The sequence below is a fragment of the Lonchura striata genome, chromosome 8 (genome assembly GCF_050655825.1).
Source record: "Lonchura striata isolate lonStrDom1 chromosome 8, ASM5065582v1, whole genome shotgun sequence".
NCBI lineage: Eukaryota > Metazoa > Chordata > Aves > Passeriformes > Estrildidae > Lonchura > Lonchura striata.
Window position 1 is genome coordinate 7,551,339 of NC_140710.1, and position 27,974 is coordinate 7,579,312.

At 42.3% G+C, this 27,974-nt stretch overlaps 1 protein-coding gene across 15 annotated transcripts in view; it reads left to right on the plus strand.

Moving 5' to 3' along the window:
• The window catches only part of BEND5 (BEN domain containing 5), an 879,444-nt gene that overhangs the window by 556,705 nt on the left and 294,765 nt on the right, over positions 1 to 27,974 (plus strand). For 9 of the 15 annotated variants that reach the window (XR_014956859.1, XM_085585660.1, XM_085585664.1 and 6 more), the window contains 2 exons: positions 42 to 255; positions 4,054 to 4,248. The exons of 3 other annotated variants lie outside the window; for them this stretch is intronic. Coding sequence is in view for 11 of the 12 variants with exons in the window: in XM_085585660.1 (XP_085441786.1) it covers positions 42 to 255; positions 4,054 to 4,214 (375 nt within the window). In the remaining variant the exon portion in view is untranslated. Of the gene's footprint in view, positions 1 to 41; positions 256 to 4,053; positions 4,249 to 27,974 lie in introns of those variants that run through there. 3 more of the 15 variants (XM_085585668.1, XM_085585669.1, XM_085585670.1) reach the window with 1 other exon arrangement.

The following is a 27,974-nucleotide window of genomic DNA, read 5'->3' on the forward strand; positions in this document are numbered from 1 at the left end:
CTACATACCATAGATAAGTTGTTATTATTACTACCTTCTAGGTCCATCTTGGCAGTGGAATTTGGGTAGATGAGGAGAAATGGCACCAGCTGCAAGTAACACAAGGAGATTCAAAGTATACAAAAAATCTAGCGGTTATGATTTGGGGAACAGATGTTCTCAAGAACAGAAGTGTCACAGGAGTTGCAACCAAAAAAAAGAAAGATGCCGTTCCCAAGCCACCTCTCTCACCTCACAAATTAAGCATTGTCAGAGGTAGGTTATTTGAAAACTTTTGCTTCCTGCTTTGGAGTTTAACCATTAATCACCGAGTTGAAAGATGCTTCTTTTCAGCTCATTTAAAATTAACTGATTAAAAACTGTAATTCAGATTGCTATTGCATTGTGAAGTGCATACATACCCAGGAGCAGTAAAACACATTGCAATAGCTGTGCACAGTGCAGGCTTCCACAGCTGAAGAGTTGTACATTGACTTCAGTAAGGTTTGAAAAGATCTTCACTTTAGACCACTTGCAGGGCAGGACTCTAAGCCTGGAGAACAACATGTTGTTCTAGAATTCATTTGTAACATGCTGATTTTTTAAAGTGCATATATTCTTTAAACAAGGCTGAGAGTAGCTTGATGACATTCTTTTATCCAGAACATAACCAGCTCTGGCATGAGGCACAGAAACCATTATAGCTGTGACTATAAAAATACCTTCAAAGGCAAGAAAGAATAGTTCTACCCTTTTAAGTGAAGAAAATGGAAATAGTAAAAATTAATTGTTGCACTTGAATTGGAATTTGGACAGGAAGTGTAAATTGCTGACCTCATCTGGTAGGGAAAATTGCAATGGCACTTTCAGTAACTGCAAGCCTGAGTCCATGTGTGTAGTACTTTGAGAGGGAGGAGGCCTTCTTCTTTATTTAAACTGAATGGTGAATTTCAGTCCCTTTGTATCATCATGCCTGTGTTGCATCATTTCTGTCTCTCTTGGTATTTCAGGCTTCTTTTTAAGTCAGAACTGAGTTTGTTTCTTCATGGAATACATACTGAAATTGGATTTTTAGGTTTTGTGTCCATACTAAATTGCAGTAGGGCTGAAAGAAACCTCCCCATTTGGTAGAGCTTCATTATTCTGCATTTCCTGTTATTAGTTGCTATGTGCTCTTAACTGTGAACTCATTAAGAGGTGGTGTAATTGACCATGAAAGTACCATGTTTTGGAGTAAGAAATACGGTTCCTCTCTGAGTGTGTGCGTGTGTCTGCGTCTGTGTTGTGTGGGGAGAAGTTGGAAACTTATCTCTGTGCTGTCATCTTCCTTAGTTTATAAGAAAAAAGGACGTGGGTTTTTTTATTCACTAGTCTGCTTCAAGATTATATGTGGAAGTAGAAGCTGTTCCATGCTGATTTTCTAGCTCTGTCTGGGGTCTTTAGGTACAATCCTTACACATGTAGCTGAGCACTGACGTACTGGCCACATAAGGAATCCACTCTGTGGCAGTGGCTCCCCTTGGCAGCTCCAGATGCAGAAGCAGAATTGATTGCCCTGGTGTGCGTTTACAAGCACGTGGCACAAGGGGGTTATTTTCCACTGGCCCGTTGCAATGTGGTCTCCAGTTTCCCTGCTGGAGGCTTTTGCTCCTCAGTGCTGCTGGCAAGGTTGTTTCTGTGAGAATTTCTTCTTCTGCTTTTGTCAGGGCTACTCTATATTACTTGAGCCATTTAAATGACAGCTTTCTTCTAACTCCCCTTGTTTTGACTACAGTGAATTTGGGAGTCTGCTCCGACAGGTACATGATGAGAGGCAGATGGGGCCCTTCCCTTTCTTCTCTTCCATACCTTCACACTCACCAGCAATTCAGCTCTTCCCTATTTCCTCGTTTTTCTGTGTTTTCTTTCATACTTCTGCTTCAAGCCTCAACCCTCATTTGAATTCTACTGTTACATGCCCTGGTTTTCCATGTTCCTCTTTTTAGTGTTTCTTTCACCTTGTCTCTGATTTCCCTTTTGTTGGACTCCAGCCTGTACAGTCTCCTCTTGAACCAGTTAAACTGCATGGCCAGTGTTGCAGGTGTCAGACTGCCTGTATCAGTGGGACTGGGTAGCTCATAACCATGATTTTCCATGTTGTGTCCTTTGCGTCAGTGTCAGCAGGTCTTGCCCCCATGGAGAAGAAAGCTAAACAAAACAAAGAAATGACCAGCAAGGGGACAAATAGTTGAGATTTGAGGGAGCTTTCCATAGCCAGTGATTTGGATCAGGCATCATGAAAAGTAGTGAAGGTCCTGGCTAGCCTTTGAGGTCTGCTTGAATTTTTGGTATTCAGCAGTACAAAGGGGTATCTCTGTGCTCCTGTAAAGCCAAAACACAAGGGAGCAAAACCTCCAAATTACTCTTTGAAGCCCTAAGCCAGTATCCATATGTAAGTACTAAACTACTATTTCTGCACCCCCTCACAAAAGTGGAAGAGATGGAGAGGAAAAACTGTGATCGAGGATCTGTCTGGTTCGCACCAACTTTTAAAATTACACCTTTTGAATGAGTTCTGTCAAGTGATTCTGTGCTTGGCTTTGTGGCTAAATGAACAACACAGCCTGTCTTTCATGGGAGTTCACCTTACTGGGTGTATCTGCCTGGGAGTGTTCCTGACACTCTTGCAGGGCCAGCTTATGCCCTGCAAACAGACTGCCTTTCTTCAGGCTCCCAGTGATGTGCCTCTTCTTAGGTGTCATATTTCCAATCATAGTTTACAGATGATCAGCATTTCAGCTATCAGGCTGCATGCTGGTTAATTTCATTTATTTTATATTCAGTACGTCTTACAACGTAAAATTCACATTGCTTTAGATGCTCTCATCATTCTGTGGACACAGACTAACTTATTTAAAATAGATTTTTGAATGACAACATTAGCTCTTAATGTGTCTGATATCTCTATAGCTTCTTAAATATCCCCACTGTGTAGTATGTAATAAAGAAATGATAAAAAGTATGATGGATGTGCACTGTTATAAACCTTGTTAATGCAAAATAACCTTTTATAAAACTTCTCAGAGGTTTCCAAATGAACTACAAAGCATGCATAGTACTTAATTTTCATAACTTTTTAATATGGTGCATTAGAAATGTTGTAAAGCACATTAATTAAGCAATAATCTCTATGGCTTTCTGTATATGAAGCAATAAACAGCTAATGGAATAGATCACTAGGCAAAGCAGAACAGTTTGTTTAACCAGTCTGGGAAGCCTACACAACAAAATACATTGGTCTGTTTATGAAAACAAAAAAACCCCAAACCTGCCTGTTCACTAAGGAGTTGTGTGTGTTGCACTACTGCAGATTTCAGTAAATTCTGCAGGATTCTGGCACCAAACTTCCAAATCTGGGAAGAAAAATAGTTTCACTGCCCACATTGCTTTTGCAGTTATTGCTATCACTGGCTTTTTGTATTCCAGATAATGTGTATTTCAGAAAGTGTATTGATCAAACATGCAAGGAGATGGCACTTGTCCTGAATAATCCACCAGTAAAAGTGAAATAAGCCCAGGGACAGGGCAGATGATAAAGACATGGACATTAATGTATGTGGAAGAGATATGAAAAAAGAAATAAATGAGTTAGTGTTCTGCTGGTTATTGCTTCTCTTCCTCAGCATTGTCATTTCCATACTCTCTGAAGGGGTGAAGGTGGGAGTGACTCTGGATACAGCTCTGGTGGGACACTTCACCTGGGAAGAGACTAAATCTGCTGTGGAGCTTGAGACAAATGCAGGAGTGAGGCAGGCAAGGCTGGCACTGTAAAAGGCTGGGTTTAGCCTTGTTTCTGTATGGAAAGCCTATTAATGTAGTCACAGCATAACTGGAAGTTGTCATGCCATTGATTTAAGCCTGGTGACAAATCTTGACTTTAACAAGATAGACAGTGAATCAAGGAAAGCTTCTCTTGTCTTGCAACAAATATACACAATGTTTGCTCACTGCTGTCTCTTGGGTAGTCAGCCCAACTCGAGGCTATTGTGTTTTCTAAAAATATTCTAATGACTCTTCCTTTTTTTTTCTCCCCAGAATGTTTGTATGATAGAATAGCACAAGAAACTGTGGATGAAACTGAAATTGCACAGAGACTCTCCAAAGTCAACAAGTACATCTGTGAAAAAATCATGGATATCAATAAATCATGTAAAAATGAAGAAAGGAGGGAAATTGCAAAGTACAATTTGCAATAAATTTTGGATTTTTAATAAAGTCTTAGTGTTTTACTTAAGTGTTGGTTTTTGATTTGTGTGGAATTTTTGCTGATGGGAGAAGCTGAATTGAAGCGTTGCTCTCTTCCTATAACTGATCATTTTTTGAGCGGTTCTGTCATGGTGTAAACTGCTTTTAACTATTGTAAGATATATTGTAAGTTCACTCACAATGAAAACTGAAGTTTCCAAGGTTTCTCCTGCGAGTTGCAGTTTGTTACCTGCGGTTGTACATTGGTTGTGGTTCTGCGGACACCGACCCATTTGCCCAGCATTGAGTTTTACTGAAGTTAGTGGATCTCAGCTGCAGTAAAACATCTGCTTAGAAGGAAGAACTGTACAAAATTCACTTTGCTATTGAAAAGGATTTTACTGTATTTTACAAAGTGTTTTTTTCTGAAATGAAGTTTCAATCGTTTGTTTTTATAAATCTTTGTTTTGATCTCTAACAATATATTTGATCAAAAATACACAAAGAACGTTTCTTCTTCAATTATCTTGTAGGTAGATCACTATTACCATCACAGTTAAAAAAACTGAAAACTAAACAATAAGCAACAAAGAACCCAAAGCTGTAAGTTGTAAAATCATAATAATTCATTTTAATAAATAAATCTGAAATCAGTTCTTTTTCAGGGACCAAGACACTTCAGATTTCTGGTTGTGGTATAAAGTTCCTCAGTGTGTCCATACTATTGTTCTTGAAATATTACCTTTTTAGTGTATTTGTACTTTCAAACAATTTAAAAATTGCCACACTATGGCAAGAGTATGTACAGTAGAAAATTTAGTACAACTTTGTTTGGGTCCATAATTTAACAATGGACACTTTTAGCACAAATTTTAATTACAAATAAAAATAATTTTCTACATTGAAGTTAGACTTGCGATGCAAAGTTTTTAGAAATAATTTGTCATCTGAACTATATGTTATTGTCTGTAAGTGAACCAAAATATTCTCCTTTCATGAAGGATTTAGAAAGAACTTGAGGTCTGGATTGATGAATTTTGAGGGTTTGTGATCTTGATTAACCTTCCATTTATTCTGTGCTCACAGATGTGATTATCTGTCTTTCAGCCTGCCTGTTCCCAAGTGTCAGGATTTGTTTCTTTTCTACTACCACTGCAGTTCTCTTTCCTGTAGTTTTAAAAAACTTCCCATTTCTTAGCACCTTCCTGTAGCACTGGTTCACCCTGAGGTGAAGGCTTTTTCAGTATCCTGTAAATGTAGATAATGTGGAAAGGAGCAGGCTGCTGGGGTGGACTCTCCTTGTAGGGAAGTATTTAAATGATAAAAGGTATAGATGTGGCACTTGGAGACATGGTTCAGTGGTGGGATTGGCAGTGCTGGGTGAATGCCAGGGCTTGATGATCGTAAAGGTATTTTCCAACCTAAATGATTCTGTAATTCTTTAAAGGGCTCGGTGGATGGAAAAAAAGGAGGGGAGAGGAAGAGGAGGAGGTGTACTAGAATTGCCCTGCCTCTCTTGGAAGGGATGAGACAAACAGCAGGCTGTTTCTCCCTGTACTTCACCTGTATGTAATCAATGTCTTAACTTGTGACTGTTTGCTCTATACTTTCTAAAGTCCACTTTCAGGGCTGCCTTGCACCAACCTCAAGCTGTGCTGCCAAACAGGAGCACCAAATTTTCAGAGTGGTGCACCTGCATTCCTGCCCCTTCCCTTAGCCCCACAGGTGTGGTTGAACAGGTATGTCAGATCCCACTGATTTCCAGGGTTCATTTCTCAGCAGCTGCTTCCTGTAGGATGGAGCCAGAGCTTTTGTGGTGAGGGGTGGAAAGAGCAGGAGAGTGTTTTTCCAGTGTGCCCTGAAGTTTCTTTGAACAGCCTCCCTTGTTTCCTGCTAATATCAAGCATGTTCTTAGGTAGTGTTTAATGAAGTGCATAAATGTTTATGCGTCCTAATTTGGGATGCTAAATAGTAAATTAGTGCTTAAAATGTCAGTACATGTATCCTTTTATTAATTAAAAAGAACAAATAGAGGTAACACTGAAAAAACATTTAAACAGCAAGTTTCCCCTTTTCAGGCAGCCTTGTGAACGTACAGGGTTGGGGTTTTTTTAAATGATACTAAGGCAACCCACTATTTTGGGGAAAATGTCCATAATTTCTTCAGTCTTTTATGGCTTTAGTACTAATGTGTTTCTATTGTAACACATTCTTTAATGAGAAGATCAAGCTGTACTTCTTAGAAGATAAGCCTATTTGAGACAGCATTTTATGAAAGCTGGAAAAAGCAGCTTAGAATTTAATTAGAGTTAGGACTTCAGCCTGGCCCCAAAAATCAGAGGTGCTAATTCCTTTTGCAAAAGCAGTATCACCTTTCTAAGGTTCTCCTTGACATGCTCATCCCATCAGATGTTAATACTACATTTTTCTGAAGAATTTAAATGTTCTCCTTCAGCACAATATCTTGGAAGGCTTCATTAAGATTTTCCTGGAGATTTCATCAGCCCAGGTTAGTTTTCATTTGAGTTCAACAGGGGTATTTGGGTGGCACAAAAAAGTTCAGTTCCCTTTGAAACTTAGTGTCAATGGGGGCTATGAAATCCATTGGACTGGGCAAATGGTGGCCAATGTGTCACTCAAAACTTTCCTGAGCCTTGTTAAAGGAGTAGGACATATTGAAGGTAGAACACCTGTTCATCATATTAAAACTTGAGCTAAGTCTTTGGGTACTGGAAATAAGTTTTTTTGCTAATAATAAGCAATTTTTGCACACTGTGGTTGTATGGCAGTATGCTGGGGGCTCTGCAGGAGGTAATGAGTGTGTGAATAACATTTTATATTTGCATTTGGTCATTACTCTTGTCTTTCTCTCCCCACGAGCCAGCATCAAGGTTGTACAATTGTTTCCCAGTGTGTCTGTTTGAAGTAGGGAAATAAGCTGCAGTTCCATGTTCCAGAAATACCCAAGAAAAATAGGAACTTTAATGGGGTGTGCTTTTCTGCATTGCAAAACTGATATATAAATTAACTGTGAGTTTCATTTCATTTTCCTACACTGCGTTTATGGCCAGGGCTGTTCTTGTTGGTACATTAATTTTTCCATAATTGTGCTTGTCTGTACATAGTTTGCTTTGTTCATATTTTGTCTGCTGTGAATCTACCATAGAAAACTTTATAGAAAATAGTCCCTACTAACTTCTTCTGCTCTAGGCTAACTTCATACCTGTACATCACAAGAAACAGGAGAGAGTTTTGACAGAAAATGAAGTAGGTTTTATTACACCCTGTAATACCCCTCATTCATCATTCTAAGGTTTGTGCTGTACCATTACCTCATACTGTAAACCTGGATTTGTAAGGATCGGAAAGACATGGATTCAAGAGGAAGTGACAGTTTATTCTCTTTTTAATCAAAGCAGGAAGGAGGTATTGTTGTTATATGAATAATCTGATCTTCTGTTGCCACACATTGCTGCAGTAATTTGTGATATTCATGATCTGATCCATATTAAAGTGCCTCTGGCACACTTGCAAGGAAGCAAGATTAGAGTTAACAAAAAGGGCTTTATTTTCTATTAGTGATTTTATAAGGGATATGAGCTATTGTGTTAAAGGAGAGAATCCTACCAGGGACTTTAATACTTGAGTCAGGAAATCTAGCCACTCAATTAAAAAAAGAAAGCTAGTATTTATTAGAGAGGGGGAAAAAATTGTTAATTTCTGCTGTTCCAGAACAGGCTTGGATTTACTGGTGCTTTACAGAGATGAGAGGGTTTTTTTAAAAACAGTAAAATACTTACATCAAAGTTGAACTCTAAGTAGGAATTCAAGGTTGCATTGGGTAGCTGTTGTTGGCTGTCAAAAGCAGGTGCATTCTCCCTGTGTGAGGTCACTTCTTTGCACCTTACCTTTGATGTTGTATCTGAGAGATTACTGTGATGGCTGCTTTGTTGTCTTAAGCAGAGATTATTATCCTCTTGGAAGGTTTAAGTAGCAATAAATTGAACTTTTTGGGATTTAGTGAAATTGTAAAGATAATTCTACTTCATACTTCCAGAATCTATAGACTTTTAAAAATTAAAGCTAAGTGAAGTTCATTGTTAAAATGATACAATCTTGAAGCAGAACCTGAGAGAATTGTGTGAATTGGGAACACTGTGTATTAGCTGTAGCTTCACTGTGTATTAGCTGTGTTCATAGCTCTTGAAAACACCAAATCTGGCTGGTTTCAGAACGGGAAAGCAAGGTTGTGTCACAGGGAGCTGTACTGAGGATTATTTCAATATTCCATCTTTCTGACATGAGAATTCTCTTCTGAAGGAGACAAAGACACAACTTGTGCCTGCTCAGAATGAGGTGGTAGCTTTCTCCATACTCTTGAAAATATTTGTCATTCTGTGCGTGCATTTAGTCTCGGATTGATGAAGTCATAACATCAATTGCTCAGACTTTATTGGTGTCATTTTTTTCATCATAACAGTGTGGAACTCTGAAGTGATTCATACAACACCGAGGCAATAAAAGCGTTATGAAGTGCAGTCATTGCATGTTTCATGCTCAATAGCTAATTTTTAATTTCACCATCTTGGATATTTTTTCATCCCCTCAGGGTTCCTAAATAGGAAAAGAGAATCATTTGGACTTGGACAACAGGAGCAGTGATTCAAGAAGGAATTAATTTATGTGGTTGTTCATCTGTTTTACTTTTGTAATTATTTCTTCTGTTTATGTTTGAAGGATAACTTTCATTCTGTGCATCAGATACCCTCTTGTTGTGCAGTGAAATCATGGTCCTGTGGTTGTGAGATCATTTGTTTATCATAAAGAGGAAAATACCTCACTTCCAACATCAGATGAAGTTGCATTATGGCTGGATCAGAACAAAGGTGAAAGTGAGTCTGGGAGGGGAGGAAGAAGCTGAGCCTAAAGGATTTTTTTTCTGAGCTGCCTTCTGGCTACAGAACTTTCTACAAAGGAAATTGTTTCCTCCACATTTACCAGAATATAAACTTTATATTCCTTGTTTATTGATAGTAAAGCCTTAATGGAACTGAAGTCTTTATGAATATATATGTTTATTGCATCAGGCTACCTACTGTCATGCTGAATTTTGGTCTTTGGTGATTTGAAATTAAAGAGTCATTAAAGAAAATTTCCTTAACAACCCAAGAGAGGCATAGGCTGGGGGTGATTTAGCTTTTATTGTAATATAACAATTGCTAAAAATTCTGCGAAATAGAAGAGATTATGTGTGTTGATGCTTTTGCATCCTTTATAGCTGGCCTGAGCTTTCATGCTTTTGGAGTGGAGAGGGGTGTAGGTTTCATGGGATAGGCTGATCATCAGAGGAACTGGCTGTGAACACCCTTTGGTGTTCACCCTGCTGAATGTGAATGATGTCCTGGGACACCAGCAGAGGGAATGTGCCTTGATAGTGCCATATCACACTGGTACCAGCCCCTTCCAAAGGAGACTCAGATGGAAATGGGAGCTTCATATCCTTTATACTGAAATATATCTGTAATATCAGCCCATATCTTTATTTAAATCTTTCTGAATTGTAGTTTAGTTTTTTTAAAAATGTACTTTTATGTGTTTCTCATTTTTCTTGTAATTAACTGAGTATTGGTGTGCTGGGAGATGTCTTTCTCCATGTTTAATTTGGGGTGTTAAGTCACTGATACTTGAAAATAGTCCATTTGGGCATTCTGGTTTTGTGAGCCAGATTAACTATGATTTTACTTTTCCTTATGGAGTCCTCTGCAGGATTTCTGGAAATACCTTTAGAGAATAATTCTCAAAATGTGTAGGATGGAAGGTGGATGGGTCAAAGCATTGCCTCCAAGTTAATGTTCTGTGCTTTCATTTCTTTAACAGTCTTAGCTTATGAAAAACTAAAACTCTGTAAAGTAGGATTTTGCTTTATTTTCTTGCACTATGTATTAAAATTCTTTGACACTCATTGGTTTCTTTGCGTTTGCAAGGACACTTTCATCTTTCAGCACCAAGTCCTTTTTGGTGTAGATCCTTACAGGAATAAGCAATCAAGGGTGTGGCTTTTGGGGTTAAACAAGGCTGATGGTGCTGTTGTAGGATCTTCTGTCCTTTGGAGGACCATGCACAGAGCCACCCTCCTTGCTAGGATTGGGAAGAACACCCTTGAGGGTTGGCTTCTCTTTAGGTATTGTCCCCTAATGCTGCTCATCCAGGAAAGGTTGTTGTATTGACACATTGTTGGATCTGAGCAACTTCCACTCTGTGGCTTTCCTGAACTTAGAGCAACTGAGATTCACTCATCCAGCCTGATGTGGAGGAGTATCTTTAGTCTGGTGGTGCAGGAAGGCAAAGAAGAGCTGGCAGAAGGGTCCCATAGGCCTTTCCCCCTTTCCCACAGTTAGTATGTGCAATTGAGGTGAAGTCAGTAGCCAAACAGCAAAATCCCAAGCAGCTTAACTGGCATTTAAGGTTTCAATCAGTGAAAAGTTTTGTTAATTAAAAAAAATCTAATCACTCTTAAAGCTCTCAGAATTTAACCTTTAAGAAGTGGCAAAATCAGCATTTTCTTCTGCAACCAGGGGCCTCTATCTATTGCACATACACAGCTGTATGTGTGCAGGTGTGATGTGCCATTATTCTGCATAAATCTGTCTGTGCCATGTAAATTCACAACTTCATAAGGTTCCTGATGGTGCCCAGCCCTGCCTGTTTTCCTGGTGTTCCTTTTTCCGTGCTGTTCCTTCTGCAGATGGGAGTCTGTCCTCTGTGCTTGCCTCAGAGGGACAAGACAGGAGCGTTTCATGATTCCTGCCTTGTGAATTGTCAGCAGGGCTCTGAAGTGAAATACCTGCTTGTTATTCCTGGGGGTGACTGACACACAACTAGAGCATTTCCCTGGGAGATCTGGTAGTGCTGCTGTCACCGTAAGGCACACTTTGCCGTTCAGGGACTTCACACAGCAGCATTTTCTTGTTTGGCTTTTTTTTGTTCCCTGCCCTGCCAATGCCTAGATTGTAGCAAAGAAAATTTCATTCTCACATTAAGGTCTTTAAGTGATAACATGGAATAAGTAAATCTTTCAGCAGCATCTCTTAAAAACATTCATTTCTCAGAGGTTCTCCTGCTTTTGCAGAGGGTCAGTGGCCTGGAAGTTTCACACCAAATGGCAGTGCCCAGGTGAGTGCTGGAAGACATTGGGCACCTTGGCAGATTTATTCTGATCTATGGCTTTAATCTGCCCCCTGTTACTTCCTTTTTCTAGCTGCTGTGTGAAAGCAGCCACCTGGTGAACTGGGGAAGAAAGAGCCATTTCCAATTCTATGATCTAAGTGTGTTTCTTGATAAAGATGTTTCTAGCTGTGCCTGAAGGTGTGCAGGCTGTGGTGGCTGCTGGGCCACTCCATGAGCTGGTGTGGCTCCCTGCAGAACACATCACAAAACTTCACTCAGCTGCTCCCTTGAAAAGAAATTGGCTGGACCACAGCAATGCTGTTCAGAAAATTAAGGATTCTTGAGAATCCATCAAAGTCTGAAATTCATATTTTCCTTGAGTGGTTTATTCCAGTGCTTAGTGCTACCCTCACTGCTCAACCTGTGCCTTATTTCTCTGTGAGTCTTTCTGTCTTAACATCTTATTCCTAGTTCTTGATTTGCCTGTCTTAATATCTTCCCCCAGTATTTCTGCAGGTCATGAACACCTCAGTGGACTGAGTGCCTTCACTCTCCTTCCACCACAGATTTTCTAGGTCATGACTGACTCATTTTTGAAATGCTTTTCCTTTATGCCTACCCAAACTCGAGTTTTATGGACATACTTTCTATAGGAGTGTTTGGTTTAGTTAGTGTGATATAATCTGGTGGTTTAGGACATGTCACTTTGTATTAGAATGTGATATACAATACTAATTTCATTTTGTGGGCCAACCTTAATTTAATTTTGTAGGGAAAAACCCTGATATAATTTGATACTTAACCAATTGATGTCCCAGTGTATTTTCCTTTTTACTCTATTACTAAGTATAGCTCTGTCCTGGCAATGTTGTTCTTCAAATGAGTTTTTATCTCTGCTCCACTTTCCTCTTTGATTCTATACCACTCACATGCTGGTGAGGAGACAGAGCACGTTCTTCCTGCTTTCCAGCTGCTTGTTCCTGTACTCACAGCTGGGCCAGGCAGGTGGGTGACAGGGCCCAACAGGGCAGCAGGTGAACAGAGTTTCACAGAAAATAGGACACTGAAGAAGTAAAATTTAGAAGAAAGGGAAGCCAGAGCCATTTTACTCCTGTGGAGTGTGTCTTCAGGATAGGTGCAGGGTTTCCTTGGTTGAAGGTGCCTTTGAATTGCCAAAGGGTGGGGAAGAGTTATCACCATTATGTTGTGATACGTTCTCAGAACTGGGTAGAGTATCCTTAGGAAGAAACTTCAACTTTTGTGCAATAACTTCACTCTGGAGCCTCCAGCCAAGTCCCAGGAAGGAATCAGACCTGACAGAAGAGTTTGCTGTGCATCAGCCCTTGCTGTGTCTGCTGTGATAAATTAATGACTGCTTTGGGTAGGACTTACACACATTTTGTTTAACCATTCCTGCTAAATGCTCAGAATCCCCTCTTAACCTCAGATATGAGATGAGGAACTGCCAAGTTCCTCCACTGGGATGGTTTAATGAAAATTGTTCTTTGCCAGAATTTTGAAGGTCAAAGCCATCTTAAATATGTAAACAGATATTTTATCAAGGTAAAGTAAAAAAAAACTACAATTAATCTCTTCTAAGAAGTCACTTCCTTCCTTTGAGAATTTTGAACAGTGGTAGACAAGGTTCTTCTAAATTTCCTTCATCATCTCTCTGAAGATTCCCTATTAATTAACGTAGTCATTTATAAAAGTTATGAAATCATGTTATTGACTTATTTCTATTTGTAAAGACACCAGGAAATTTGTGTACTGCACCCTTTGAAAAGTAATTAATGGTTCACTCCTAAATGTCTATTGATATTTTTGTGCTTCCTATTGATTTAAAATTAATATCTCTGCTAATTTAAAGCTCACATGCTAGTTTGTCCAGCTTCCAAAGAATGGACAGGACATCATTGCTGAGCTGATCTAGTTAAAATGATGACCCTCATCTGATGACCTCAAGAAGAAAAGTACTGGCAAAGTTCTGCCTAGTCTGGGCTTCCTCCTTGTCTGGGGCTGGTGGAAGGTGGCCCTTTCCCATGTGATTTGGGAGGGGTTGGGTAGGTTTCACCTAACTAATGGTTTAATGATGGGAGGAGTTAGATCAGAGCAGTTTATGTGCATGTTGTAATACCAAGGGCAGAAACCAGTTGATGCCTTTACCCCAGTGCTGCAGGATTATTAAACACTCTGGGCAAGGCCTTGGTGATGTTTTGCAGGGTGATGGGTGGTGCAGAAGTTGCTCTCGAGGTCTCCTTGCTTACCTGACTGACCCAATTTCCTGTTCGGGAGGTCAGAACCTGTACCTGAGAGCTTTCACCTTTGTGGTGCAAGATGTTGCTGGGTTTTCATCCTCTGTGTGTGAGAGATTTGCTTCTCATCAATACCTGACCCGTGGTGAGATCCAGAGAGTCCCACGGGCTGCACTCCCGAGGGCAGCTCAGCTGCAGCAGCTGCTCAGGCTGCAGAGTTTGCTGAGTGCATTTAGGGTGGGTGGCACGTTGTGTGCAGCCCCTCTGGCCCACTGCTCAGGGAACCTGCATGGCATTCTCTTCCTTGAGCAAGGCCTATACAGGCAGTTCTGCAGTAGTTTGTATCCTTTTATTTTATTGCTGATCTTTTCTGGTCTGGGAAACCAACTTTAGTGGAGGTTTTTTAGCAGAGGGATGGTTTGTTGGCCAGCATTGCCTCTATGTATGAGAATGTCCCATTTGTACTGTCAGGTACCCTAAATGTAATTACTGGAAGAATCAGACATGGTATGATTAAAGGGATTGATATTTGTTATTCAAGGGTTTTCTCTTTATTAAATATTTCAGCAAAATTTCAGTAACCAGTGACCTCTTTTGAGAAGCGACTCATGGCAAAATTTCAGTGACCTCTTTTGAGAAGTGACTCATTGCATTTTAAAGGCTTTGTAACCAAGTCATCCCTTCTTGTCAGGGACATGGAAGATGAATAGGTCGTTCCTGCCTGCGATTTCCAGTCTCAGGGGAAGTCTCTTTTCACTGCCTCTGGTGATGCTCAGCTGCATCATGGCTTTTAATTGCCCACAGGCTCCTGCAGGACTGCCTGTGTCCCCTCTGGCATGACCTACATCCTTGCAGAGCCACGAATCCCTTGGCACTGGTTAGTGGAGCCTGAGCACAGGACAGAAAGTCCTGTTGTTGCTAATCCCTCACTGACTCCCAGGGCTGGAAGCTGTGTGACAGTCTCTTGTTTGCCTAAATTCATTGGGCATTATCTTGCCTGTAGAAGGATGCAAATTAATTTTCTTTATTAAAGATGATGGTAGAAAATGTGGGCGGTGTCTTGAGCATTATGGATATTGGGTGTATCCACAATGAAACCCAGGGAAGGATGTATTAAAAAGAGCACAACACCTTATCAAGCCATGAATTCATACATTGTGCTATATATGTGCTTTTTCTTGAAAGAGGGAATTAATAGTAAAATAATCATTCCAGCTGAATGATTAGCCTGAATTGCCTTGCTGCAGGTCACTCTCTATGCCTGTGCCAGATAGTTCAGTTTAATTGGAAGGCTTGGGCTAGTGGAGGAATAAGATGATATTTTGGGTGAGTTAAAGGAAACATTACAGTCTATGAAAAGGAATAATTTAGATCTTCTTTCTCATTTTGGAAAGTTCTCCAAGCATGTCTGTTCCACTATTCTGTAGCCCTGGAAGTGTCTGGACCTGCTGGTGGACTTGTAACATGGGACTGAAATTATTGGTCCTGTGCTGTTGAAGTCCCAGTGTCCCACAGGTTCATCTGTTCCAGTTTTGCTTTTTCTTTGCTAATGGCAGATAAACTGAGAACATTTTCTCCAGGACTTGATTATTTTGTTTCCGCCCACCCAGCTTCCAGTTTGGATTTACTCATGAGCAGCAGTCTATTTATTTGTTCTTGAGTTGCTACCAAGTTTGAGCAGCTTTTTTTCCCTGTCTCTGAAGAGTTTATGAGAGATCATATCCACTTTACCTTTGCTAGGCTGACCTGTCTCTCAGATTTTTCTTGGGAGATACACTCACCAATTCATCTGCTGTAATCCTGCTCAGTGTCTCCTGCACTTGCCTGATCTTTCTCCATCAGTGATGCTTTTGTGCTGGGTTTTATCTTGGGTGGTAACAGTACATTTTACAGAGACATTATCTTTCCAGAAATGCCTTTCTCTAGAAATATCTTCATGGCTTTGTCATGCTGAGGGCTCATAATTCAGCTGCAATCAATGCCTCTGCTGAGGTTGTTATCCTTCCTTTGAGTTAATGTATAGCAGACTTCCTATCACTGTAGGAACTTGCTGTCAAACTTAATCTCACCTCCATTATTCCACTTCTGAAAGTCATCTGGAGGGATCTCTACTTCCCATCTGATATTTCTCTGTTGCTGCATCATATTGATATTACCTCTCAGTATGGTGCCGTTAGTTTGTCTCTCTAGAGTTAAACCAGTGCAAAAATGAAAACTGGCTTTGCTTTTCTGTAGATTTTTACCCATTGTAAAACTGTTTGTAAACATTTAATGAAGCCTGAAATTGTCCCAGTAGAGCAGTAGTTTCTCTTCCACTAAATGACTGCTAGTTCTCAGAAATAGGGAAGTAGTGACTTGTTCAGCATCACACCTTGAGTCAGAAATGAGCGCTGATGACACAATCCCAGATCCTCAGTTCTAAAAGTCATAAAATAATACTTTATGGTCTTTATCAGAAAACCATCCAAAGGCTTTTATAAAATGGGGAATGTCAGTGCAAACTTGAGGCTGGAATCTGGAAAGCCATCAGGAAGATAAATTTAATGGGAACTGTATTTTCAAGGTTCTTGGGTAGCTTCAAATAGTGACACTTGGATATTTTAGCCATTTTTTGATATTTTGATGGATCTGATTTCTGGGGCACTGTACATGCACTTCCCCATGGTGCTGTTGCAATATCAGGCTGAGCTTCACCATTGTTATTCTTTATGTATTTATTAAACATGAATAGCTCAAGCGAGCTGATTGTATGGAATGCCACACTCACCTGTGTTTGCTCCCCTTGAGGGCTTGTGGCAAGATTCATTTTGAACTTTCTAACTCTTGAGCTGCATGCGTAATATCCCTGAAAAAAAAAAAAAACACCCCAAATGTTCATGTTGCTCCCTGATGCCCCCAATTCTAGTTGCTGTTGTGGTGTTTATTGTGCAGATTAATCTCGAAGCACGGATTGAAGGAATCGTGTGGAGTGAAATCCCTGCAGTAACTGAGTTAGGAGGGAGCGCGTTCCTGAGAAAGCGAACGCTAAGCTCCGCATCCGGCTGTGCAACCTGGCACCTCCCTTGGAGCTGGGATTAGTCTCATTCCCTCTGCTGCCTCAGCACTGCCTGGCCTTGCTTCACTTCCCCAGCATCCCAAACACCCTACGAGTTCCCACAGAAGTTGCCACTTTGGGATTTGCACGGTTTTACCTGCCCATCCTCTGCAACCGCCCTCCTGCCTCCAAGCCAGGGAGGAAACTCCAGCTGAAAGCTTCTTAACTTAATAAAACCCCAAACAAACAACAACAACAAGCAAAAAAAAAACCCACCAAACAAAAAAAAATCCCTCAAAACCAATTAAAAAAACCCAAAAAATCCCAGCAAAAAAATCCCCCACCAAATAACCTGGGCAAATTACGTTTTGTTGTTTGCTTTGGGTACAGGGTAAGACTGTAGCAGCTGTGTACAAAGGTTGAGAAGAGCATTTAGCCCCAGACAGGATAATCTTTTGATGACAAAGGTTCAAATTCGCAATTAAATTGCTGCAGTTTAGCAAACCATAGGTTTGTGTTTGTGTGTGAGAGCAATTACTTTACAGTGGCTGCAAATCTAAACCCTCTCTCTGTGAGCCAAAAGAAGTCAAACTGCTTCACAGTTTTGCTGTGGAAGTGCACAAAAGGGGAGTCACTTTGGTTCTCACAGGGCCAGAACAGGAGTCTGACTGTTGCTGTGGCTGAGCTGGATGCCAAGGTTTAGAGTGAATCGTTTTGCAGGTTTTCCACTGTCAAAAAGTGGAGCTTTTCCCCTCATTCCCCATTGTTCCACTTGCAACCAGAAAACCCCCAAATTCGCTTTGTTTGTGGGAATACACAGAATGACATACCTGTGCTGCTTCACAGGTTGGAGGGCAACAAAAATCTACACAAGAGAGTGCATCTTTTGTTTTTTAACTCTGTGGATCTCATTCCAAAGGCATAATTGAATGCTGAAGCCCCAGTCTGAGGATCTTGTTGCATGCACTGATCTGTGCGTGCTCTCTGTGGCTCTGACCAGCCCTGGCCAGCCCTGACCAACCCTCGGCGTGGGACGTGCTGCAGAGCAGCTCTGAATTCCTATTAGAGGCAACGGGAACCTTTCCAATGGGTCACAAACCAAGCCTACAGGGAAGGAATCTGCCCTCTGCACAGTAGCAGCCCTATTGCTCAAGCTCAGGGCGGATACAGCCAGTGCCAGGTGGCCTTGAGAGGAAGTTTCTTTGGGGAGATGTCCTAGTATGGGCTGTTTGCATAGCTGGGCATTGTAAAGAGGATTTCTTAGGAGCAGCCCAAGTGGAGTTGTGCAAACACCATTCTGACATCAGTCATGCTGATGGCACGTGTACACAGAGTAGCAGTCACTCCTTAAATATGGGAGTCACAAATACGCGTTGACAGGAAAATATATTTAAGCAGTTTCCAGTGCGTGCTGTAAATAAGGAAACCAGCCATTGTGTTCCACAGAGCTGCATGCTTTAGATGCCTAACAGTAGAGAACAACCCAAAGTGAATCACAGTAATAGAAAAGAAAGTGTTTGCATCTCTCAAAACGTTCTGTACAATAATCATTCCTTTTTTATAAACTCGATTTCGGCAAATTCGAATCCGAATTAGATGAAGTTTGAAACACAGGCTTTCATGGCAAGGTACATCTCGGTGTGTAATCTTTTGGAGGTGGCTGTTATTCCTTTATTGTTTGTATTTCCATATTGCTTAGCAACCCCTGTCCTGGACCAGGACCTCGCTGCTGAAAGTGCTCTGCTAACACTGATGGAATGGATGGCTGCTGCTGGGGAGAATGCACTGTTTTGTAGGGAAGCCAAAAGCAAACTAATGGTTTTTCATTCTGTCTTCTGCGAATGAGAAGTGATGAGGGCCAGCTGATAGTTAACCATGGGATTACAACTCTTGAATTACTGAGTCAACACAAATACTGGGGGCCCCGTCAAGCATGTGGGCTCAAGTGGGTGTAGTTTTCCCAGGTTTTGTGTCCTGATGGCCAAAGCAGGCTCCGAGTGTGGGGCAGGCTGGATCCCTGGATCACCATTTGCTGACCGAGCAAATAACCACTCACGCTTTGTGCGTCCCTGCAATTAAAGAGGAGCAGCCTACCCCGCATTGCTGAGCACTTACTAATCCCTCCCCTGCCAGTGGCACAGCACCTGGATCCCTCAGACAGCCACTGACACCACCTCCGTGCTCTCGCTCGGGAAGTTATGTAAGTCAACATTCGCAGAGCTGTGCCCGAGTCCTCGTCTCACCTCTGAAGCAGAGATGTCCTGATGTTTCAAGGGTTTGTAGAAAGCAGTAATATCTCTGTTTGAGAGCTGGAAAGTTGGAAAAAGTAGACTAACTTTTAGTGTCAAAGTCCTTTCATCAGCAAATTCCACACGGCTCCGGCACAGCTGTGCCTGAGCACTTTGGAGTAGGGATTTGCTGCTGCAGAGCAGAACAGCCACTGATCACTGGCAGCTTGTGTTTGATAATCATGGCCAAGCTCTTAAACAGTGAAGTTCATGCCTGTGCTCCAAACCCTCCCCTGCTCTGCAGCAGCCCTGCCTGCCTTGGACAGGATGCAGTGCAGTCCCCCTTTAGACAGGAAACCTGATTGTCTGGCAGTGGAAGGGAATTTGGGTGCTAAACACTAACACTTGAATGGTATTTAAATACTCCCAGATCCTTTTGGAGCTGTTTCTGGTGCTGCACTAGGGTGCGTTTGGCTCAGAAGTGGTGAGAATAATGATTCTGCTCTGTGACAGTGCCCAGATGCCCCCAGGACCAGGCCATGGCCAAGGCTCTGCACAGCTGTCTCAGGGCATTGGTGGTTTGCACGTCGTGGTGTGTTTTAATAGCAGATCCTTGTGCCCAGGGGTCACACAGGGGAGCCATGTGAAAGGCCTTTGCATCGAGAGGTTAAAAACAACTTATGCTAATTCTGGACTCCAGCCAAAGCTACCCAGCTGTTTAGCTGAGACTGGGAGCTGACAGACCAAAAAAAGGGAACACGCAGTTAAAATATCACTCTCTGGAGAGACAGAGAGAAAGAAGGGGGTAACTGTCAGTGAAACCAAAGTGATGCAGGCCTGACTGCAGGAAATGGTTTGTGAGGAGTGGCTCAAGTGTGAACACTGTGGGCATGTGCTCAGTTTCCCCCCAGGTGCCCTGGGAGATGAGACAAACCTTCCTGTGATGTACATGGGATGGGATGCTCGTGCTAGCAAAGGACACCCTAAGCTTTAGTTGTTGGAGTTGTGTGGCTGCAGTGCCACAAACTGAACTTTACATTGGTGACTAAGGATGACAAATACCTCATGTAGAATTCACCTTTGTTGCAGGGAAGCAGTGGCAAGCAAAACATTTATTTTTTTAAATGTTCCCTTTATGTTGGTTCCCAAAGCCATGAGCTTCTGTATTTAGTTTCTCATGCTATGGTACTGGCTGACTCCTCTGTGACTATATTTTGTACACTGCACTTCTGAATTTCTAAATAGAGTCCTGTTCACAGGTCAGTTATTGCTCTATACATGCCAAATATTTGGACTATGAATGCAATGGCCCATGCTTCTAGTTTGACTCTTTTCCAACATTATCCTCCATTCCTCCTTTCTGCCCACAAAACTCCCACTGCTGCATGTTTTGGGAGCACGTTTGGTTGTGCATTCCCCTCTCAGTGCTTTAACAAGTTGAGCAAACTTACTGAGCAAACTCTCTAGCCAAATACAGAGAAATTCATCTTTAAACTTTCCCAGCAGAAAGATGGAAACTGGTGAAATATCCTTTTGGATCAGCCTCCTGTGTCAGTAGATGGTTCTGCTGAGAGGATCCCAAATGCCCAGCTCCTTCAGCAGTTTTTTTCACAGCAGCTGTGACACAAGTGCTGTCCTAAAAAAATTATATCTTCTTAACCTTGACGTCATTGCCAGTGGTTGAAAATCCTAACTATCTATTTTTTAGAGTTTGTCTGACTTTGTTCTACCTGACATGACACTGATAGTGTTGTTTGGCTGGAATGCAAATGAAATGGTGTCATGTGCAAGCCACTCCAAAAGGTCAAAGGAAGGAAAGTTTAACATCAGTTTAGGGGGAAAAAACCCAACAAACATAACTTCATTTTCTATGTTTACAGACTTCCAAATCATCTGTGATAGTGATGTAAACCAGCAGACATCAGTTTTTCCCTACTAAAAAGAAGCATAGGTTGTCAAAAGTAATTTACCTTTTAAGGGATTCTGAAGTGTGAAAACATAAGTACTTACACAGGAATAGAGATGAACAAAAGGTAGGAAATACTTTTCATAGATGCCTGGTGAGGTCTGATTATTTGTGGCCTCATCAGATTTTTTTAATGAGAAAAGAAGGGTAATTTCAAGCTCTAAATCCAGCTCAGCTGTGAAATGAAGAAAAAAATAAAAAAAGTTGTATCTATCTTTATGAGTGAAGGGGGAAAATTATCTTCCTGTAAAATAATCTAAAAGTCATGCTTATTGTGTGCTTGTGTGCTTAAAGCTCACAAAATCCTTTCCCAAAAGAACTTGCCTTCCTTTCACCAGCAACCTGGAAACAGAGAAGCTGTGTGGCAAAGGTTTCTTAAACTTGTTGCCTTGGTTGCCTCCAGAGCTATGAATCCTATTCCTCCTTCCTCTCAATGTAGTTTCTTGTCTATTGGAAAAATCTGTTTTGTTATATACATCACTCTTCTATCCTACATGAAATGCTAAGTTAAAGCAAATATCTGTAAATATCTGTTGCCAGTTTGATTTTTGGGGGTTTTTTGGTTTGTTTTTTTTTTTTTTTTTGGTTTTTTTTTTTTTTTTTGAGGAGTATTATTTTTATTATTAGAAATTAAAGCATTAGCCCCAGGTTTAAAGTTTTTTTCTCCAGAAAACTTCCATTCTGCCCAAAGCTTTCCCTTGTTGTAAGACTAAAAAAAATTCCAATGAACCTTCAGTTACTGCAATTTGTGGAGATCTCTGTTTTTCTGCACATTTGGAATTGTCAGGGACAGACATTTGTGCCTTTGTATGTACAAGAGCAAATGGCAGGAGTCAGAAGCTGATCTGTCTAATGCCGTCTGACAATGGGTGTGTGGATTTTACAGCACCCAAATCAGTGAACTATTCAAAGTTGCTGCACCAGATTAGAGCTTACAAAGCCAAAAGAGATTGTTGTGTCCCAAAGAGGGGAGGTCTGCCCTGCTCTGCCTCCCTGGTTTGGCCCCTCTGAGCTGCAGCCAGGTCTGGAGTGGGGCAGGAAAGGAGCTGTGGCTCTGGCTGCTCTGTGATGCTGCTCTCAGCTTTGCCCCACTGCTGCTCACACCTTCCAGGCTTTCCACTCTGTGCTGTGAGCTGGGGTAGATTTGCCTGATGTGGGGAGCTGTTTCTCAGCTGGGATTGAACAAGACCTTCCTCAGCACTGTGCTGGCTCTGGTGTCACTGTTCCCAGAGGTAGCACCTCTGTCCTGCACAGCTCTGTAGGAATGGCTGTTTGGAAATGTGCTGCTTGGAAAACACAGAAACCTGATTTGCTCATGTACACAAAAACTTTTTTGCCTTTCATTCTCTGTGTGGCCTTTTGATATTAATAGCTGTCAGATTTCCACTTCTTCACATTTTTTATCTGCTTTGTATATGCCATTCGTTATCTCTTTTGTATATGACAACAGCGTAAGGCTTTTGTTGTACAAATTTTTAATAAAAAAATCCAAAATATTTGAAAGCTAAAGCGGATATTACTTTTCCCATGGAGTATGCCACCTTTGATAGCCCAGACCTTTGATAAAGTGCATTGTAAGCCAGGCACTGTATTCAGAAAGTATTTAAATTTTTGGTGGTGGGTCTGGTTTTTTATAACAGATGAGCATTTTACTCTCAGAGGAGTAAACAGTTAGTAGGCATAGTGAGGAACAGTTATAATTACAGACAGTGCTGGCACATGACTTTCAGCCTTTTATTCAGCCCTGAGCTCTTTCAGGACTGCTTGGGTCTGGTGTCTGGCTTCCTGCTGTCAGAAGGGTGGAGGGGCAGATGAGGCATGGGAGGTGTGAAGGTGTGGCTGTGGGGTGAGTACTGTGACAGAGGGGAACTTTATCCTTTATCCCAGATCCTGATGGGCTAGGGGCTGAGAAAACTCCTCCTGCCAGAGGTTCTGCACCTGCTCGTGAGCTAGGGCTGAGGCAGAAGAAGGAGGATCCTACACCAGGAAGGGACAGGGTTATCTGGGATCAGTGGCGGTTCCAGCAGTGCCAGCCAAAGCCCTGGCACTGTTCTCAGAGGTCTCCTGACAGGTTGGAGAGGTTTTGGAGGTGAAGGCATGACCCCCATGGATGCTGTGGGGAAGGACAAGCCTCGCCTGAGCCCTGAACTCTGGTGAACTCCTTCTCACTTTAATGTTTGTCTTAGAGGCCCTGGGCTAGAACATTGCTGTGGCATTTCACCTCCTGGCCTGCAGCCCATCGTGATGCTGCTGCCTGCCCTTGCATCACTGAGCCTTGTTATGAATGGCTGGAGAAAGTGCCATTACAGAGCTGCTGCTGCTGGGGACACTCCCCAAAACAGCTCACAACAACACCCCATGTCTAAAAAAAACCCAGGCATTGCATGAATTTGCAGAGCCCTCGGTGTGCTGATGTTACAGCAAGATTTGGTGCTGCACATGACCCACTTACAGCCTGGGAATGTTTCCAGCTTTGCTTTTTTTCACCTAGAGATCCTCGCTTTCCCCTGTGCTGTCCATTTTTAAAAAGGAAAGAAAATAAAAAGACACAAAAAGAAGGCTTCTCTATAGCTGTGGCTCACATCCTTGCATAAATCCCTCTGTCATTATGATTTTCACATTGGCCTGCTTTTGCGTGTCTTTGTTACTTTGCCTTTCTGTGGGGTATTCCCAGTTCTCACACTCCCTGCCCTCAGCAGCTGAGGTGAATCTAATGCATCTTTGTGCACCTCTTTCCCTCTGTCCTTACTGACGATCTCCAGGAAAGTGCCTTTATTTTATAGACAGAAAATAATGAACAGGAGGGCAGAAATCATGAGCTTGAAAGGAGAAGCGTTGAAACTTTGAAAGTTTTTCCGGCGGTGTGGCTCAGGTTGAGCCACGGGGACAGGAAGGACGCGCCAGTGGGAGGCTAGAAAGTGATCTTGCTTTGTAAACAAACTGCTGAAACTCCTCACTGCAATGTGCTTGTGCCCTCTGTGACAGATAGGCAGCTGCCCACGCAGCCCTTGGCACTGATCAGGAGATCTGGGTCTGCTGATCAGCCGTGCTCTGGGAAGGCTGGGAGGGAGCAGAGCTGGGGCACTGAGAGGCACTCACTGAGGGCATCCTGAGCTTCACCTGGGTGAGCTGAGCATGTCCAGAGCTTCACCTGGGTGTGCTGAGCTTCACCTGGGTGAGCTGAGGACATCCTGAGCTTCACTGGCTGTGCTGAGGGCATCCAGAGCTTCACCTGGGTGAGCTGAGCATGTCCAGAGCTTCACCTGGGTGTGCTGAGCTCCACCTGGGTGAGCTGAGGGCATCCAGAACTTCACCTGGGTGAGCTGAGCACATCCAGAGCTCCACCTGGGTGTGCTGAGGGTATCCAGAACTCCACCTGGGTGAGCTGAGCTTCACCTGGGTGTGCTGCCCGAGCCCATGCTCAGGGCAGTGCAGGGTGCCCCGTGGCAGCCGGGTGTGGACAGCTCCAAGGAGCTGAGTGCAGCCCAGTGGGAGATGCTGGATCCGGTGTAAGAGCTGCATTTAACCCCTACTTAGTGGCAGTCTCTCTTATCTCGTGGCACTGCTCCTGAACAAAATGATGCACTGCTGAAACATTCTCCCTAATGCACTTTTTTCCTACAGGATGCCCATTTTTTGCATTTTTTAAGCCTCAAGTAGTGCAGCCATACCAAGATTTAGCACACACACCACCTGTGCTGAATGACTTAGAGCACAGGCTGTAATCTGATGCTGCACCTCGAGTTATGAATTTGCTAATCAGCACCTCTCCTTGGCATGGGCTTCTGGTTAGTGAGGAAATCCCATAACCTTTCTGTCTGGAGTTGCTCTTTAAAGAGAGATGCTAATCTTAATGGACCCTGATGGTTGTGCTGTGCTGATTCGCTAGTTAATATTTTCAAAGCACTTTGAAGATGAAAAATGCTGAGTATTATTGGCCTTTTATCTTAAAAAGACATTTTAAAACATGGAGCTAGGGAAAGATCTGCATAAATTAGCACGTGTTGATTATGCTCTATCTTTCCTTTTCATCTGAATGTATTAACTAGCAAGAGAACTGTGAGAATTTGTATCTTTCCTTTTCATCTGAATTTATTAAACAGTAAAAGGACTCTGTGAATTAGTAATCTAATTTGAGCATCAAACCAAAAGCAAAATTCTTCCTGATCCATCTTGCAGATCTCTCACCAGCAGTAGAGTTTTCTTCCATATCTCAGGTTAAGAATGAAGTTTCAGGCTCAGGTCTTGATACTTTCTGGGCTGACAAGACTGCAATACAGAATTATTTTTCCAGTTCAGCCTGGAGGGTCAGTAACAATTCCACTTTGCAGCAAAAAAAAAAAAAAAACCATGATGAGCATCAGTCTAGCCCAAGTTGCTCACCCAAATCAGTAATGTTGAACCTGGCAGTTTTCACTGATTTTGGAAGCAGGCTTTGCTTTAGAAACTGCAGTGATTTCCTTGGCATTTAACTGAGTAACATTAGTTCAGTCATTTGAATGTTTTTCTTTTGTAAATGTACACGATAATTATAACTTCTTGTACTTCATGAAATTTTATTCACTCTTGCAAGATCTTTTCAACTGTGAAGTGTAAGATAGTATTACATTGTGATCTGTTGTTTTTTTTGCTTCCAAAATCAGGTGTTGCTAATTATAATAGAGGGTATATAGCACAAAAGCTAGTGAAGAATCCTGTCTTGGCTTCATTATTTGAGACAAGTTGCAGGTGAAAATTTTTTTCCTCTCCAATTTCCAATCCCAGGGTGAAGGGAGTTACAGATATTTGGTGAAAATCTTTGAGGAATTTTAAACCTTCTCAGCGACAGACTACAGCAAGATGTGGGGAAAGGAGACAGGCCCCTGATGAGCTGAGAGAGGAAAGGCAAAATCTCAGTTACTTAGAATGAAGTTCCAGAAGTCAGGATCTCTCCAGTTTGATGCTGGTTTCAGCTGCAGATAGATATTTAATTTTATGCAGCCACAAGATGAAATGAGAAAAAAATCAAAATGTTGTAGTTTGCTGCTTTTGTTTTAAAGTGTTGCAGCTCTTTAAAAAAGAAACAAAAACAGGGGGAAAACCCAACCCACCAACAGAGAATAAAAATTTAACCTTTGAAATGGTAGAACCTTCATTTAACAAAAACATTTTACCCGGACATCATTGCCACTGGTATCCCCAGAGCCAGGAGCAGTGGCTGCAGATATGGTGCTCATGATGCACCCTTAGGATGCGTGGCTGGAACAAGCAGCCAGAACATCATTCCAGAGTGCCCATCCCAGTTTCCTCCATCTGAGACCTTGAGGTGGCAACACAACCCCTAATCCCCTGTTAGCAATGAGACATTTCCCTGGCAGTGACACTCAGAAGGGAATATTGTGTATATGTGTACATTTGCTCTGCTGTGAAGTCCTCTTTTTCTTTTTTTAGTTTTAGAGTAATTTCCTCTATGTGCTGTGGTGAATTGTTCTGGATGGAGGTACCCCCGTACTGTGAAATAGAAATTAAGCCTCATCTTTTTAACAGAAATGAAAGTCCTTGGTAGTCACTGGAGTAGCTCTGAAGCTCATCTGCCAGTCAGCTTGGTGTTGAAGTAATTAAAGAGGTCAGGCACAAAAATATCGTGTACCTGGAGCTTTGCCAGCCTCTTTCTCCCATCTCTTATCATGCCCGTCCATTTGGGATTCTTCCACAAGCTTTGTTATATTCATCGTGTAGATTAGTGGTCTGCAACTATTAACAACAAACTTTGATGCTACAGAGTGGGAATTGCTTGAATAAACAATTTCACAAGTAAATGGAGTCACAGCTCTGAACCAAGAGAGCTCCAAACTTGTTTTAATTTACAGAGGTCAAAAAGTAAATGGGATTGTTGCTTGGGGAGGTAACTTGAGGAGAACACGTAGTGTTCCCTCACAACAAAGGGATGAAGGGCAAAAAATTTGATTGACTTCTGGAGTTTGGTTTTAATTGGCTTTATTTCTAGCATCGCCAGCACAGCAAGCAACCTGTGTGAGCAAAGGGATGCTGGTTGGTAAAGATGCATATTTTTCTTTTTTTTTTTCTTTTTTTTTTTGCATTTTTTTACCTTTTCAGAGCGGTTCACTACAAATTTTCCACAAGGGATAAGCAGGAGAGTTTGCTCCAGAAAACAGGAGACAGTGGGGCAGGAACTGCCAAAGGAGCAAGTCTGGGTCACTGTTTCTCCTTGGGTTTCCTGAACATCTTTTTTCCAGATGCCCTGCAGCTGCTTCTGAGAAAGCAATTTTATTTTGTTTATTTGCTTGTAGTCTGGATTATTTGTGCAGAGGAGTGGAGAGCCATTCCCAGGCACTTTTAATTGCAGAAGACTGTCACTTCCAGTGTGCAGGCAGTAGGGTTTACTGAACATTTCCTGAGAGATTTAGCAGGATATTGGGAGATCAGTTAAGTGTCTGTAAAACATCTGACTCTTCACTCTGGATTTACCCACAGCCATCCTTGGTTGCCAGTGGTGACTGCCAGGATATTTCTGCCTGTTTGCCAGCCCCTTCCCTGCTGCCCCAGGGTGGTGGGATGGGGTGGTCAGACACTGCTGCTCCTCTGCCAGGCAGAGGGACTGGGCAATAATGTGGAAGTTTGGTGGAAGTGTCACAGAGCTGTTGGGATTGCTGGAGGTACACAGGGAGGTACAGCAAACACAGACCAAGCTTCCTTAAAGCTCAGCTGCTGGTGGAATCATTGAATCCCAGGATTAGCTTTGCTCAGAGCTGTTGGGAATGATGGGCGAGTCAATCACTGACTTTCCGCCTAACCCCACCAGCTTCCCACCAATTCATCCAACCTCAATGCGAGTCAGCGCTCAGAAACTTTCCTCCAGCAGAATTCCTGACAGTATTGCAGAAAGCTGCTCCTGATCTGCATCCTCCCTCTTTATCCTCTCACATCTCTGCCTCCAGCAGCTGAGCAGGAGCCAACACCTGAGCCAGGGTGTTGATGGAGCCGCCCCCAGCAGCTCCTGGGGCAGGAGCAGAGGTCAGCACGGAGGCCGTGCCTGTCCCTGCTGCCATCCCAACCCCTCCTGCTGCTCCTGGGGACCACGCGTGGCCTGACCCCGGGCACATGGCCTGGCCTGGCGGCAC